The 17473-nt window shown below is 40.7% G+C and overlaps 1 protein-coding gene across 1 annotated transcript in view; it reads right to left on the reverse strand.

Annotated features, from left to right (window-relative positions):
- Positions 1 to 1025: 1025 nt before the first annotated feature.
- The window catches only part of TENM1 (teneurin transmembrane protein 1), a 761012-nt gene continuing 744564 nt past the window's right edge, over positions 1026 to 17473 (reverse strand). The window contains 5 exon segments of the mRNA XM_032701921.1: positions 1026 to 6173; positions 7546 to 7688; positions 8159 to 9379; positions 10049 to 10436; positions 14526 to 14822. Coding sequence (XP_032557812.1) covers positions 5415 to 6173; positions 7546 to 7688; positions 8159 to 9379; positions 10049 to 10436; positions 14526 to 14822 — 2808 coding nt within the window. The 3' untranslated portion in view covers positions 1026 to 5414.

The raw sequence follows: 17473 nt of genomic DNA on the forward strand, positions 1-17473 counted from the left end.
CCCAGATGATCTCTGTATCATCTGCTTCTTCCATCCCACTGTCTCTTCTGGGCTGCAGCCCCACCGGGATGCAGCCCCTTGCAGCTGCAGCTGCTCTGCCCTGTCCCCCCAGCAGCACTGCCACCCCTGTCCCCTCGCTGCCACAGCCCTGGTTCTGGCAGGTGGCTTTGTAGCTCACTGCATTAGCTTGTGTCCCCTGACCCTGCATCCCCTGCTCTGCCCTCTCCCCAGCAAAGGCAATGCTGCTCCCCTGCAGCAACTATCCCTCCCTCAGCTCCATTTTTGCCTCCCCGAAGCCACCCCCTACTCCCCATCTATGGCTGTGACAGACCTGCAGCACTAAATCAGTTCCATCCCCCAGGCTGCTTTTCATCCCTTTTCTACTAGAGCACCTCTTTGGACTCACTTCCTTCGCATCCATTCAACACAGCTCTACCAGCCTCAGCCCCCCTGCTTGGTAATTACCCAGCCCAGCTGCTCCAATGTTTTTCATCATGTAACCTTTCCTTTAGCCTTAAACATTCTCTTGTGCCCTTCCTTTCACGTGCTCCTCCTCTCTGCTGCATGTGCTGGGCTTTTTATTTTTTATTTTCCTGGGTACATATTTTTGACACCACAGTCATTCATCATCATCTATTTGAGGCAGCTCCAAAGAACGTGCAGATACTTAAACTTTGCTCCTCATCTTACTACCATGGTTGACTTCACCCACTCTGGTATTAGGAATGCAAATGCATTTAGCAGAATTATTTTTTTCTCTCTCACATTTGCTTTGATGAAATGTAAATAACCTGTGCACAGAAACTGGCTGGGATTTCACCTGTAGTGAAACCTGCAGAGTTATAGGCATGAACTTCGGTGAATCAGAAGTAAAATTAAATCTTGCTGAGCAACCCCCTGCCCCCCCAACTTTTGAATCAACCAATATTGGCTAAAGTCCTTATTTAGCTCTATGGAAGCAGCTTTTACTGATATGACCAGAATATCCCAAATACTCGTGTAAACAAAGACAACATCACACGCCATCAGTTTGCACCTTTATTTTTAAAAAATGAAATAGTCAAAGTACTTTCTTTTTCAAATATCGACACATAATATATTAACTTTCAATATTTACAGCGTGTTGCTGGGATGTTCTTGTAGAAAATGCATGCTTCTGGTCTGAAACCCAGAGCAAAATGCATCAGACCATTTAACTGCAGCCATATAACATAAACCTGTACAGTATCCAGTCACTATTCAGCACAGGAGTTAGAGCAGGAATAAAAAAATTGGGATCTATTGTTTCCTAGCAACGAGGCTGAGGCCATTATAACACAATTTCTGTAAGATCAGAACCTCTAACTGGTGTTAGACAGAAAGTGAAGATCTTGGCATACATTGTAAACATTTTTTACTGTTGATGAGAAAGCTAAAAAGGAACGTTACTTTGACATATATCGTATGCTATGCTTCTCGTTCTCGTTTATTGACACTTCTGCCAGAAGAGTATGAAGATTGTAATGTTTTATCATGGTTCATACAAGTAAAATACTGTCAAGGACACGATCTGATATACTAACATTTATTAAAAGGCTAAAGTCCACCACGAGATCTAAGGAAAAACTGGAAATTGTCAAACACGTTTCCTTAGACATATAATGGCAGGTGACAAATGCCCAGACAAATCGACAGCGAGTCCGACTCCACCATTCCCAGTTTCTGCCTGGAAGCGATTCCTCTGGCAGCCAGGGTGCTTTCGACCCGGTAATGTTTCGTATCAAGGAGAGGTTTAAATAACAGTCAGCATTTGACAGGAAAACCCTCAGGGCTGTTGGCGCAGCCTGAGCTGGGTGTCACTGTGCCAGATCAGCCGCACTACGGCGAGCGCCCCGAGCACACGAACACCCTGCTGGGGATCTGCCCATCTCCTTTGGCTCAGCTAAACCAGAGGAGCTCCTCTGCCTAAACCACCTTCCTCTTTGGAGCAGCACCTTGGCTTCCAATAGCACCCGTTGCCATTGCTCACCCTGGAGAAGCTGCTGCCCCATGAGCCCAGCCCTGGCCGCTGGTGAGGGGGCTCAGTGGGCAGGGGGGACCCCAGAGCATGGTCAGAGTGTGAGGCCACCCCTGGCCAGCCAGTGCACAGCTGAGGAATGCAAAAGAGCTCAAACCAAAGAGCTAAGGTGTGTACACCCAGCTGCAAACTGACCAGTTCATATATATTTATTTGGCTATGTTCTACATAGATATCTATATATATATATATTTATAACTTTGAAATGTTCTAGATTTGCTAAATAAATATGAAAGCAAAGGAAATGTTATTGTACACACTATTCATTTGGTTGTCATAAAAAATATAGCACAAATTTCTCATGGTAGGTACTTTGCTACAGAATAGTGTGCAATAGTGGTTTTTATTTTATTTTAATTATTTTCTTTTTTCCACTTTCAGAACCTTGTTTGCAGTGCAGAACGCTAGCATCAAATTATCTGATCTAAATAACAGTAAAAATTTCCATGCTATTATTTTTCTTTTTTTCCTCAATTGGGTCTCTATGCTATAGTGCAAAATCAAAAAGAAGAAAAAAGGAAAAAAGAAAATGAGATATATTAAAAAAAAAAACAAAACAAACAAAAACAAACAACCAACCACTGAGAAATTGGTCTAACTACTAGGAAAAAAAAATGGAGACTGAAATATTCCCTGCCTCCATCTGAGGTTGTTCATGAACAAGATGGTCCAAAGCTATTTGTTCATGTAGTTCTCACGAATCACTGCTGGCTGGCCCATGTATATCTACGACCTCAGTCTCCCATGCACTTGCAGTAATAACACATTTCTTTAGCGCTGTAATCTCAACACAACATTTATATTCAGTTTCCTAAATTTACTAAACTGTTACGATGAAGGCATTTTTTTTGCTCTTGTAACTGGGCCATGTAATATCATGTGAGTCTTAATGGACCCATATTCTCATAAGAGATATTGTTCAAAATGTACCTTAGACTGCACATAGGAAATGGGAAAATGCCAAATCTACTTCCAAAGACAAACTTGTAACACATTTCACTCTTAGACCTTTTGGCATAACATGAGAACAACAGTAATCAAGGCAGTATTAAAAACCACAGCTGTAGGTAATACAAAGTGCATTTCCTGCATATAATACAAATATAACTTTAAGAAACTAAAGGCACAAGCTAACTAAATAAGTATTACATACTAGAAATGCACAGTTCAAGGTAACTCTAATAGCTTCAAATATTTGTTTATAATGGATATTTAAAGCAGTTTGAAAATGATCCTCATTAGTGAATTGCAAAAAAGTATAATTGCTTAAAATATAAGTAAAATAGACTCTAATATTGACATCTTGGATCAGTGATAAAATACATCATCACATTTATGAATGCACTCTCTATATACAATTAATAAATTATTCTTCCATTGATTAAAAGCATATTAGAGGCTCAAGGATTTGAAGGTCCATTTTTAGGCTGGTGTGGAGGTATTCAAATTCTCCGTGATTGTATGGAAAATTACAGAAATCTGAGCTGTGAAACCTGGATGTTGTCAGCTCCCTGTCCTGTACGTTAGTTAATGATGAGCCTGATCACAATGTGTATGTGCAGATTTTGGTCCACAGTTCCCCCTGGCTGGGGATAAAGGAGGGTTTCAGGGGCCAGGCTCCCACTCAGCCTGATCCCGCACCCCTAAAGCTGTAATGGCTCCCAGGGGAGCAGAGGGAGTCTGGGAAGAGAAGACAATGGGGTGAGGCTGAGAGCTGACCTCAAACTCCATTGAGGAGCTCAGGTCTCAGATGCCAGTTCAGGCTCATCTCTAACTTGGGTACAGTCTGCTCCACTTGCCCAAAAACAAGGGAAAAGAGAAAACTGGAAAAAAGGAAGAAAGACAAAGAATGCACTTTGTTGGCTTCAGTAAATATGAACAGAAATTGTTTCAATATATTACTATGTCTGTTTTGAAAGAAATGTGCAATAACATCACTGTTACGGATACACAGGCTCTATAACAAGACTTCTAGCTCCCTCTGAAAGTCAGTAAAGGAAATCTGCTTGCCCATCCCCCCCCTCCCCGTGTGCCCACCTCACCTCCTGATAATCAGGTCTTGTAACAACGACAACCTGGAGGAAGGATCACCTACTCTGCTATGAAGTAACTGTGCCAGCAGCGCATGATACCTTGGGAAATAAAAATTTCTGTCCATGCAATATAATGCTTTTCTATGTGCTCTAGATATTGAGCTGAAAAGTGAAGAGTCATCCCCAACATATCAACATATTTACTATCCACACTTAGGTTCATCAACTCCCAACCCACCAATCTTCTTCAGACTTGGAAAAATGAATACTACAACAGGATTATTAACTTGAGATGAAAAGAACACGATGCCTTAACCCAACAACACTGCAACTTCCAAATCATTTGTGTAAAGACGAGTCCTGGCCCAGTGACTACAGGCAGGACTGATCCTGCACGGCTTGTTACCGCTCCCTGTGGGCTCCCAGCTGGGTTGTCCCCAACACACGGGGTTAAAGCCCAGCCTGGAGCACACCGATACCAGCAGAGAGCCTCCTAAAGATTACAGCTTGGCTGAAGCCCGGTAATGCTGTGCCACCCACATCCCTCCACCAGGCAGACTGGCAGCTCTACGTGTGCTCCCAGACTGCAGTATATTCCAGTGCCAAGGGAAACCCTGGGAGAGAGACCCCACACGCACGAGTAGACACAATGTGGTGTTCAACATGGGGTGACTGAGGGTCGGCCACAACAGAGCAAAGGCCACAGGGGACAGCCTTGTATGTACTGAATCCAACACAAGTCAGATTTCTCAGGTTAGAAAATCCCTTAGCTCCTAGCTGTGAGGAATGACATGTGCGGGGTTGGTGAGCAACTACGAAGTTTCCATACACAGTCTGGTTTCTGTATGCAATCCCTGGAACTTACGGGAGATCTCACTGGGATAAAAATCACCCAGTAAATACGGGTTGCAGAATCAGGCTCTGTAACCTTTTAAATAACTGGTGAATTATTAAACCAACAACCAAAAAGTTGTGTTTCTTTAGAAGAAGGCAGAGCATGTGGCGCTCGCCCCTACCCCGCAGGGCTGTGCGGTGTCACCCCGGGCACCTCGCGCGCAGGTCGCGGCGCTCGGCTCGCAGGACTCTGCTTCTGAAATTTTTGAATACTGCCACACAAGAACTAAAAATTGTCACTGTCATCTCTCAAAGAGTTAAACAAACAATATTAAAATACCATCTTCTGTCACATTTAAAGGCAGTTGGATATGTTTTTTTCCTCTATATTTATATATACAGAGTTCTGATCTAGAAAAACCAATACAATAAACCATTTTACGTTTAAAAACAGGCAGTCTTTGGTGACGCAAAGGCAGAGATTTTCTTTGTTACCTTCTGCCTATTTCACTCTGTCTCATGAAGTGAATATTATTGGCACTGTCAGAAAGTTCGAGATACTGCTCCACAGATAAAACAAAATATCCATCGTAGCCTTGTACCCTCCCAGTGCTTAAAAGCTGCTGTTTCTCTCCGTCTGTCCATGCTCGAATTCCTTCTTCCCCCTCCTGCAGCCGCCTCTGCTCCTTAGTCCAGGCCTGAGCCACGGCTCGCTGCCTGGCTATCTCCAGGACGTGGTTTTTTTCCTCTTCCACTGTTGTTCCATACCGCACGTTAAAGCAGAGTGCGCCGTGCTGGAGCTGGATGTCAGCAAAGCGTCTAGTCCTGCCGTTGATCACAGAAGTCATCTGCGACACCGTCACGTTGACGCCATTCTCCAAGATGCGGCGCCCTCCGGTGTTGCCAATGAGGGCCAAATCTTCTTCCAAAGAGCCCAGCTTGATGAAGTAATGGGTGTCTCGGCCCTCGATGGTGAAATGCAGGTTCTCCAGATAATGAGCATTGTTGAGGATGGCAGCAATGCGCCGGCTGTCCTCGTTAGCCACACCGATAATGTCAGCTGTCACTATCCCGTCCTTTATAGCGAATTTGATGCCTTTCCCGAATACTGAAGGAACAGCTGCAAACCTCAGTTGCTTCACTCCCTCAGAACACTTGCCATCACTATACCTGGGTGTCATAGGAAGTTGGTCCAAGGATATAAAGTTTCGGAGTTGCTTTTGTAGCTCACACTGAATGCCAAGGATAGTCTGGAAAAGTAAACACCAGTCAAGTTTGCAGGTGAGGCACCTTGCAGTTCATTACAGTATCTCAGAGACCTTACTCATCTCTTAATTGCTTAGAATGGATCTTCAATTTGTTTGGAAAATATTGTACACACCTACATAACCTGGGCATATGCACAGGCTTTCTAATTGCCTGTGATAGTGCTTTCTGTCTCTTGGACTCCTTCATTTCTAGAAAGCAAATGGAAAGATGTTTATCACAAATGCTATTTTTGTATTTGTTCTTCCTTTAAATTCTTCCTCCCCCTTGAACTGTTACTCTAATGGCTGGTCTTTCAGCCCTTAGGCAGTTCAGGAAAAGCTGAACTCAAAGCTGTGCTCATCTTCTGTAAAATCACAGTAACAGATTTTATAGCCCATTCTTTAAGGAAAGCAGGTTGTGAAGGTCTTGAGGCACTAGAACAACAGGAACCAGGCAAGTACATCACATTTGTAGATCTTACTCCCCATAGAGGCTAAAAGAAGCTTCATTCCAGCTTTGTTGTTTAACACTATACCTATCACTACATCTTTTCTGTGCCTTGTAAAAGCAGTGACAATTTTCCATGGACATGCCATTACATGTGGCATGACCCCCCAGCCTTCTGCACTTGGTGCAGTTGTTTGTGCATGGGAAGTGTGTTAAATGTTGTGAACTTTAACATGAACTCTCAATGCTTTATAATTCCCTTTCCTGACTAAGATGAAAGGCATCTTTACAAAATCATAGTTCTTTGTTAACAGATGCTCATATGATCAAATGCAAAACATGAATGCTTGCTCAGAGGTAGTTGGTCCTATTGCAGTCACATTGACTGCTGGACTCTGATAGCTGGTGCCTGGCTCTTCTTTATGGAAAATAAGCCCTGGAGCAAGGCTGAGATTTACAGACCCCCTACAAATCCATAGCAACATTTCTGTTTCCTGCAATAATTATGCAGAGGTACTGACTTGTAAAGCTGTTTAGAACCTCAGTGATTTTGCAGCTCCTGTGGTATCTTTGCTAACCCAGATGAAAATCTGCAGTTTTAATTTTTCAATTGCACAAGATTTTCTGTGGCTTTTTCAATTTTCACATAAACACTTTTACTCTTTTGCCTATCCTGCTCCTCAAATTTGGATATTTTCGCTATGAACAGCTACAAATTTCCCTCACTGTGTTTCTGTCTCCTTAAAGCTCTCCTCCACTCTGATGCCAGTACATAATTGACAACATTAAAGATTCTATCATTGTTAAACTATTTGTCTTTCCCGTTATATCGAAAGATACAGTCACATTGTTTCCTTGGTCTCCAATATTTTCTAATAAAACTCCTTAGTTTAGTATTAGAAGCAGCTAAACTGAGTGTTTGCTAACCTTTCCAGGATCCCACTCTTGGGTTTTTGTTTGAAGCTGTAGAAGTTCATATGTTGTCTCCAAAGCTTCTATCTCCGGTTTTGGGAATCCAGGCAGCACATTGTGCAACTGGAAACCAAACAGCTCTAGCCAACTTCCAATGTCTATAAAACAAGAAAAGGATGTTAGCAAAAAGGCACATAAATCCTAGAAAAAGGGCAGTCTGCAGAAATTCCAGCTAGGCAGAAATAATGATTTCACATCAATTTATGTTTCCCTACTAGTTACAGCATTTATTGTAGCAAACAAATTATTTGGTTACAAAGCATAGCTATACTCAAATCAATAGTGTTCCTTCTATCTATTTATAATGGAAAAAATTAAAATTAAGCTGCCTCCATTCTTCCCTTAATTTTAGCACTGAGAAAAGCGGCAGAAGCAACTATTAATTATTTTCTTGGTTACCATAAAGGCTACAGAAAACAGATCAAGCGCAGTCTATTAAAGAAATGACTTCAATACATTTAAAATTAGAGACAAAAAGTAACTTTGGACGAATACAAAAGATTTCTGGAATGTTGAACCCATACCAGAATTTGATAAAGAGTTTTCATGAGAAACGTGTTACTTTTACCTGTTGTATACTTAGCAACATCTTGGATTCTGCCAACTGGATAATTATTTTCAAATGAATAGAGATTAAATGGTTGTGGGACAGCATTCAGGTGCTTCCATATATGATGATTTGGTGTCGTCCACCGACCAGCAATGACATCATAGTCCCGCTGACCGAGATGAACTAATTTAGTAAGAGAATCATAAAGTCCTCCATGAAAACCGATGATAACCTCAAAATCTGGATTAGTGTCCTGGTAGATCTCTCCATATGGGGTGTACAAAATTTCTTTTATGACTTGGCCTCGACTGCTAAACACAGCTAGAGGTGTTCCAGTGTTATCACAAGCAACATAATATTCTTCTCCACTGCTTAATTCCATCGCAATGAGATGACCTTGAAGATCATAATAGAGGGATGTTATTTCTGAGCTAGAATGATTGTACAAGTGAGTAACTCTTATTGGGTTGGAGAGATCAGCATAAAAGAACTGTAAGTGTTGTCCTAGGCTTGATTTGCTTGCAACTCGTCTTCCAAGACCATCATAACAGTATTGCACAGTCCAGCCAGACACTTTGTTGTACGCTTTGTTCAGCAAACCGTTAGAGTTGTACTCAAAGATCTCATTGCCTCTTTGCCTGAGAAAGCCATCTTCATCCATTTTGTATTGAATTTCTCCAAGTCTGGTAATGCGATCTCTCAGATCGTATCTCAGAGGAGTGAGGCGCGCGCTGTTTCCATGGCTCAGCAAGTTGATGTTGCCATTAAGGTCATAGCTGTAGCGCCACTGGGTTTTGTCATTCACAGACACGGTCTGGAGTTGACCATCAGCATCGTATTCATAAAAATATCTTGTTATATTGGCATCTACACCAACACGTATATCACAGATCACCATGCGCCCCATGTTGTCATACTGGATGGTCATCCAGTAAGCGATGGACTTGAGGATTTCATATTGTACTTCGATCACCTGACCATTGGCACTGAAGATTTTGGTATGCTTCATCACAGTGGTGGTTATAACTTGGTTTAAATCATAATTAATTACACTGAATTTTCCAAATTGTTCAGTCCTGCCAGAAACATCGACGTAACGGTACAGGTCAATGGGAAGAGGCGTCTCGTTGATCATGGCCTGCATGCTCGTGACGCGGAAGTTGTTATAGCTGTAGTCAAATCTGGCATTTACAAGCCCTTCTTCACTAAACCTGAAGATCTGGCGACCAATAAGCGGACCTGTCCAAAACAAATAGGGGAAAGAGGAATAATGAAAATAATGAATCACGCCCACAGTTTACTTACCCTACGGATCTAACGCAGACAGATCATGAACTCAAACATACCCTTAAGCCTTAACTGCTGCCTAAGAAAATACTATTAACTAAGAATATGTTAGATTATTCTCTCACAAACCTTTATTAATGCTTTCTCTACAAATTATTTATATTTTATTAACATTCGTTTAAATGAATGCTGGTTTATTCATAATAATTATTTCTATTTACTTACAAGATAATTCTTAACTAAATTTATTTTACATGGTGATTTCTTTCCTTATATAAACAGTCCTTTTGAATTTATGTTAGATTATGGTGTAAACAGGGAAACTTGAAAACACAAACAATAAACCAACTTGATTTAGTATTTAGTAAATATCCACACAGTGGAATAAAAACAACCAAACATTCTAAGAGCTATTCCATACCAAGCAATAAAAAGAAGACCGTATTTCAAATGGGACAGCTATATTCACCTATGGACACAGACACAGAGATATACACACATATTTTTCTATTGAAACATAAAATATAAGAACTTGTAGACATAAAAGTAATGGAATTTCATACCAGGTAAGCGCAGGATCAAATCCAAAAACTCTAGCAAAGTAGCCACAGTTGCACAAACCTGTTTGCCTGTATCTGATGGTGCAGATGAACCCATCATGCATTAAATGTATTGTTTTAATAACCCCAGAAGATTCCTCGTAGGTGAACGTGACTTGAGTAGTATCATAAAGAATCTCAGAGAGTCGGGACTGCTTGGTGTACTTGTAGAGGACTCTGCGGCCTGTCCCGGGGTACAGGGTCTGGAGCAGCCGCCCGTCCCTGGTGAGGTCCTGTATGAAGGCGGCGCCGCTGTCGGGAGGGGTGTAGATGTTGCGGTAGTAGCCGACGGAGAGCATGGTCTGCAGGGCGTGGCGCACCATGCTCGGCATGGTGACCGACAGCAGGTAATCCGACTGGTCGTACTCGAAGATGTAGCGACGCTGGCTGTGCAACAGGAGCATCACGGACTGCAACCAAACAGCAAGGGCAGGGTAAGGGGCTGATCAAGCACGTGGTTATTCATCTAGTGAGTGCCTGAAGGTTATGGGAATGCTGAAACAACTGCTCGCTCTTGTAGTTTGTTTTTGTGGTCTGTACAATTCCAAGTGGAGCTTTCAGCTCCAGGAGACCTGGCCAGCAAGGTGGTACAAAACAGGAGGAGAATAATAATAAGTCTAGAGGTAAGGATCTCCAAACTGGAAGGCAGATGTGGCTCTCAGTAGCATTTCAGCCTCATGCTGGCTTGCTATGTTGCTTTGAAATATTTAGGTCATTCTCTCAGGAAGCAAATACAGAGAAAACCTCTTCCTCATACACAGGCAGAGCATCTCCACCAGCAGATGTGCCTAAGGGAGTTGGAAAGGGGCAACTTTGTGTATATACAAGATGTTTAGCTTTTATTGGCACTCTGCATATCTCCAGCACATACCTACCCTTTTTTTGTATGTCTTCTTTTAAATGCATGTCACTCCAGAGCTCACAGTACCTCCATGCTTACAGATGGATGAAACTAGCCTGCAGGTTCTTTGGTGTAACTACTTCTATCATTGGTTTTTAACTTTGACAAAGAATATAATTTCTACACAGGTACTTGATACTTGCCCTGTGTTGGTTAATTGTGGTTGGTCAGTGAAATCTGGTTTATTTGTCTGCAAAGTGAATGTGCAAGCATGGCAGACTTTTTTCTGTCAATAACTAAAGTTTGGGTTCTGTAAACCTTTTTACTTGTCATGTGCAAAGTCACAGTGTCACAGAGTACAAGCCCGCTGGTGAACAGTCACTGTTGAACAAGCATAACAAAAACAAAGAGTGAAACTGTATGGGGGAACTCTGTAGCCTTTCCCCAGCTCCAGCAAGTGGTTTGGCTGGACCAGAGCACTACACATCCTTGCCACACTGTTTGACTTGTGCCTTAGTGCTGACACTGCGCAGGTCTTAGCCCACAGCTCAAACCTAACAGGCACATAAGCAAATTTGTCAGGCTTCTGCATGGTTGAGACATGCAAAACAAAGTCTTACAAGGAACAGTGTGACTGCTTTCTTACAGAGCACTGGGGAAAGAAATCAGAAAACCAGTATTTTTTTCCTCTAAGCTGAAAAATCTTCTCTGGGAAGGAAGCACCACAAGCTCAGTCCTGCAATATGTTAAGTAACATTGGCCCTGAGCCACTTTGCTCTGACAAATAAACCAAATGCTCATTCAAAGGGCCAGAGATAGGCTCAGCCTTGGCCATCCCCTCCGCACTCCCAGCCCCCTGCCTGCCCAAGATGTGTTTCTTCCTGCCCTTGGTGAATGACATCTGTCACCTGTACACCAGCCAGAGAGCACCAACATATGCCACTCCAGGTCACCCTGTGCCAACTGGTGACAACAGGCCTTCACACCGAGCTAGTTCTGATCACTTTATTGCTGCTCGGCCAAGCACCTCCAACAGCACTGTGTTTATTTTGTTTCCACCTTCAGTCAAGAGTCTCCAGTCTGCAGTAAACCACTGGCTGAACTCTCTCCTAGCACTGCTGTGACGCCTCTCTCTATATACTGCTCCCATGTCTGTTTTTAAGCTGTCTGCCATTGACAGAGTATGAATAACAAGATCAGAAACATCCCCAATATAACTTTAGTGCCCCTGTGTGCCATTTTTACAGCACTTCGTGGCTTTTCCACTTTTGTTCAGGATAGTAAAAGGACAGACAGTACTAGGGCTGGAGACTTAGTATCCTTTCAAGCCTATTAGAGGATACCATAAAGAGAAAAAAAATTAATTCCCAATTCATCCTAATAATATTACAATAGATTTTTCAACTCTGCGTAAATTGGGTTCTAATTGTTTTAAAGGATTTCAGAGAGTAGCTCATAAAACATCCAAAAAGCTGTCATTTTATTAAAGCAGCCAGAGCCTGGTCAACCACAGGATGATTGATGCCGTATGGTGTATCAAGACACACAGCCAGTGGCAATTACTGGGAGCTCTGCTGGGAATAGACAAATGCTGAGCATCACCACTAGATGTCATTTCTGTCCAACATACACATGCAGCCAGTCATCTATTTTGTCTGCTGGATTTTGGAAGCGAGCTTGGAGTGTTCAGGAGATTTTATATCACCATTAATTAATTGAGGAAAGTGACCAAAACAAGAGGAGATGAATCTTATCAGTAAGAATTATTTCCAATGCAAATGTCATAGCACTTTTTAAAACCTTAATTATTTGAGCTAATTTTGTAAGGGTGGAGATTTTTGAAGATGTACAATTAACTCATCAATTGCCAGAACTGAAGAATTAAATAACTATGAATTGGAAGCAAACTATATAATTGATTTTTTTTCATATAAAGAATTATTGAGTCTTACGTGGTTTCAGACAACCTTTAGCAATCATTACATAATTAACACAATGAGTTATTGACTTTAATGGAGCCACAAAGTGATATTTCAATGTCTGTTTTTGACAGTGAATTCATCTTTGGTACAAGGAACAACATAATGAAAGTACATTAAATAGCTGGGAGATTATGTGCATGGTGTGTATGATTTTCAGTAATTTTAATGACAAGTTACAGCATAACCCAAGCCTTCTGCTACCTGAACCAGTAATCTTTTGCCATTTCCTTCTACAGGATCAGGATTTGGCGATTTGTGTAGAATTCCAGACTAACAGTGCTAAGTTATATGACTTTATTTCTGAGCTCATCATAAACTAAGAACAGACAAAGTGGTTTGGAAAGATAAGAAGTGTATATCTTTTCAAAATTACACTCCATTATGTCCAAAGAAAAAAATAAAAGATTCCTCCAAAATACACATTGCCCAAATATTTGAAAGCTGTATGAAATGCCTGTTTACTTGTAATTTGCAGAAGACCATACAGACAAAAGAAGCCCTGACAAATTTATCTGAAGCAAACTTCTGAAGCTCCTGGGGTTTGCCAATCTTGTTAACACACGCAAGAACCACACTGCATGGAGACAGGGAGGGAATCACATTTTTATGCATTCTCCAGTCTCAATCATTTTTTTTTTCCCACTGGGTTAGCTTTGAGTTTTTTGAGGATCAAGCTTAAACACAGTCAAAATAAGTACAGCACAGTTTATCTTAAAAGTACACATTTGGAACTCTTTAGTATATAAATAACTTCAAAGTCACTGGATTTTGTGTGTGTAATACCTCCTCTATCAGTGTTACCTCACCTGCCCCCCACCCTCTATAGCTTTTCTCTGCAGTTTACAGGTTCAGAGAAAATGTTCTGCAAACTCAGGGTGTATTGAGTAGTCTAAGACGTTGCTCTTTAAAAAAGTTTGAATACGAGTTCACATGAAGTTCTGAAAGCTTTAAAAATACTTATTGGCTTTTTGGTTTTGAGAGACAAGACCAAATGAGATGTTTCTACAGATGAAGGAAATGTTCCTCCTTAGTGTGTACAACACTCCACATTTTGTGACCGTTACCTCTAGATATAAATGAAAATTACAGTACTCAGGGAATTTAGATGCAAAGTCCCTATAAAAGCAGAGCAATAACTCATTTCATATTAATGTTTTTCCCTAAATGGCCTTCATAAATATTGAAGCGAACTTTCTCCTCACAGGATCAATCCCTTGTTTACAATGCAGCACTGAATAGGTGCAAGTTTGTACTCAGGGGTTCATAATTTTGGTTTAAAAGAACTGTATTTGTGTGTGGGGAAAAAAGTTCCCTTTCAGTGACTGTTATCTTTTTGACTATTATCCCAAGTAGCAACATGCTTTTCAGCAGTGAGGGTGTCCTTTATTCACTTGAACTGAGACCAAAAAGTCATTTTTACCTACCAGTTAAGCAAACCTGAGGTGCCGATAACTTTCTTCAGAACTAAACTATGGCAGGTTTGAGCAGGTGACATCTAGGTGTAAGCATGTCCAGACACATTTTTATTTAGTTATGTAATTCTATGCATTTTCTGTTTAAAAAGTCTTAAATACTCTTGCAAGAGGTAGCTTTACAACAGAGTTCACTATATAATACCTATATAAAATGAAATATTTTTTGTCTTGGTACAACAATCCACTTTTTTAATGATTTACCTTTTCTAGATATGTGTAACTCCATATTTTACCATCTGCCCACGTTCTGGAAACGATGTTCCCACTTGGATCATACTCCATTTTCTCAGTCCAGGTTCCTCTTTGGATATAGGTGACTAATCCAGAATGTGAATATGTGATATTGACCTCATTGTACTTGCTGATAGGTGACCATAAGATGGGGCGTCCTGTCTGGTCATACATAATTCGCAGGGTGAATTTGCGATGATCATCATAAATCTTCCCTGTTCTGGTAACGTGATCGAAATCGATGGAGAGCAGGTTTCTGTTGTGGGTCTAAACACAAAGATACAGTAAGGTAAGAAAACAATGCATCCTTAGCACACCCAACACAGACAGGTCTGCGTCAGCGCTTATCAAAGTGAGCAATGGTTTAACACTGTGAGTTGGGCCTTACTGAAGACAAGAAAATAGAAAAAGATTCAGATGAGAAATAGAAGGACCAAAACATAAACTGCTGCTTGTGCTCGGTGTTATTATACTTGACATTATAGGACACTTCCGTGTGCTAAACCCTCACCCCTGTTCTCAGCTTTTCTTAAATTTTTCTTCTTTCTTCTCAGCTGTGGATTAGCTCCTTGTCAAGCCCACAAATTAAGAAAGATCTACTATCTCACATCCTCTCTCGAACTCTGTTAATGTTGACAGGTCAGGTGCTGCTCTGGGATAGCCCTCACCAGGCTGATGGTACAAAGGACAGAGCTGTGCTTGCAGCTCCTGCAGACCCTGCTCACCAGTGTCCTCACGCTCCTTCACAAGGCCACCCTACTCCCAGAGCTCATGAAAGCCAGCAGCAGTGGTGCCTGGTGCCAGCCAGAGTCCTTGTGGCAGCTCTCTCACCACATCAGGACCTGCAACTTTTGTTAAACTCACTGTGTCTGACAGAGGGACAGTAACCCAATGCTCAGTTTGAAATCAAGTTCAAAGCTGAGCCAGACTCATGAAGACAAAATGTATTTACCCAGTGCTATCATCATCTGCCTCCTTACATCATTTAGCCACTGGACAATCACTGACAAACGTCATTTAAATCTGAGATATAATTTAGGGAACCATAAAACATTGTTCATTGACTTGTCTTTTTCAGATCAATGCTCAGTATGCTAATTGTATTAATGTACCACATTTTATCTAATCACTCTATTCCAATTAATAAGTTCCTTACAGCAGACATGATGCCAGTGCAGGTGTTAGCACAGGGCATGGCACAGTGCTTGCTCCTCACTGAGACCTGGAGGCACAGCCGCAGAGTAAATGGTTAATAAAACTTGTTTAATAATTCAAGCTGTGATTAGAATGGACATTTTTTTTTTCTTTCCCCTTTCTGTTTTTAGATACAAAATAATTTGAGAATCTGGAAGAAGCAGGTGTTCTTTCTTCAACTACCATTTCTGGGGTTTTATATACACACATGTCTAACTTTAATAGTGTTCATTTACAATAGCTGTAAAATACCTATATACCCCTGTAGACTGCTGTAACTATTACAATTTATGTTCTAATGATAGTTAAGGAGCCCAAGTAAAATGTGATGCTCTGTTCAACTATATTTGCTTGTATACAATCTGATGGATTAAGTTTAATATATTTTTTAGCAAACTTCTTGAAATTTCTGAAAACAAATCCTCTTGGTGGCAAAATAACTGAAAAGCAAGCAGGGGGCATACTCTATGTCATATTCATTTATGTTCCATGTACATGTTTAATGTCCTTATTGCTATTATTATTATTGTAGAATGCAGTTAGGAGAAAGGAAAGTCTCGAATACAAATTGCTTGCAATCTGAATTTCAGAGACTATACAACAAATAAGAACGAAAACCAAACAGAGACAGAATTAGCAGTGAAGTGGAAAGTGGCAGTAATTGAAAACTCACTGAGTTAAAGTAAGGTTAAAATACTTCCCTTTTATTGCACATTTTATGTTTCATTTGTTTACTTGCTTATACTAAAGTTCAATTTAATGTCCTTCTCAAGGTAAGAGAGGATGATACATGGATAGTATGACTCATCTCAATATTGTTATTGACAAGTTGATTTCAAATCCTGGTGGCTTCATAAAGATGACTCCTCCAACATACATACAACACAGCAAGGAGCTTCTGAGAGTAGCTCAAGCTCATGTATTCTGGTATGAGCTAGGGAAACTGGTTTCTGAAAGCAATGTCAGGTTGGAATATCAGCTAATGAAAACAGGGAGAAAATTCAGCTGACTTCAATAATGTTAGAAGCGCATAAAAAGATGTATTTATTATATATTTTTTAAACATTTGTTGACTCTACTTCCACTAGTTTTATAGCTAGAAATTTTGCAGTGTAAATATCATACAATTGTGTACTTCTTTGGGCTTTCATTTCCAAGCATACCCTGTCCACAATGTCTAAGTCAGATGAGATGATTGCATTATTTCCTTATCTGTGTTTGGATTTGAGCCAACGTAAACTCACAGACCCTGGTAGAGGACTTGGTCCCATCTTTAGAATTTGCTGTAAGACTGGTAAATAAAGGGAGATCATTTGCTAAATGCAATAATGAACATGACTGTCAAAGCCTGTGTCTGCAGGACTTTTGAACTGAGGCCAATGAGTTACTTCCTTTTTTGTTATTAAAAAAAAAAAGGCAAAAAATAAGTAAGACAGGCCAAGCATTCAATTTTCAATTTTGCAGATATTCAGTTATAAAACCTGGACTGCATCCAATGCCAAGTTCCTCAAGTTATGCAAAAGTCAGGAGGGAACAGAGCTGCATTCTAATCAGTGTATTACTATGCATCATGCTCATCGCTTTTAACAGCAGTCTTTGCTTCATTTTTAGAAGTCAATTAAAATAGCAGTTCTATTGATAAAAAAGAAGCCTTGCTAGATTAAGATTGATGTTAAAATGCCTGATTGTACATAGATTTATTATTAATATAAAATGCATACATG

Source organism: Chiroxiphia lanceolata, chromosome 14, assembly GCF_009829145.1.
Source record: "Chiroxiphia lanceolata isolate bChiLan1 chromosome 14, bChiLan1.pri, whole genome shotgun sequence".
NCBI classification, from domain to species: Eukaryota; Metazoa; Chordata; class Aves; order Passeriformes; family Pipridae; genus Chiroxiphia; species Chiroxiphia lanceolata.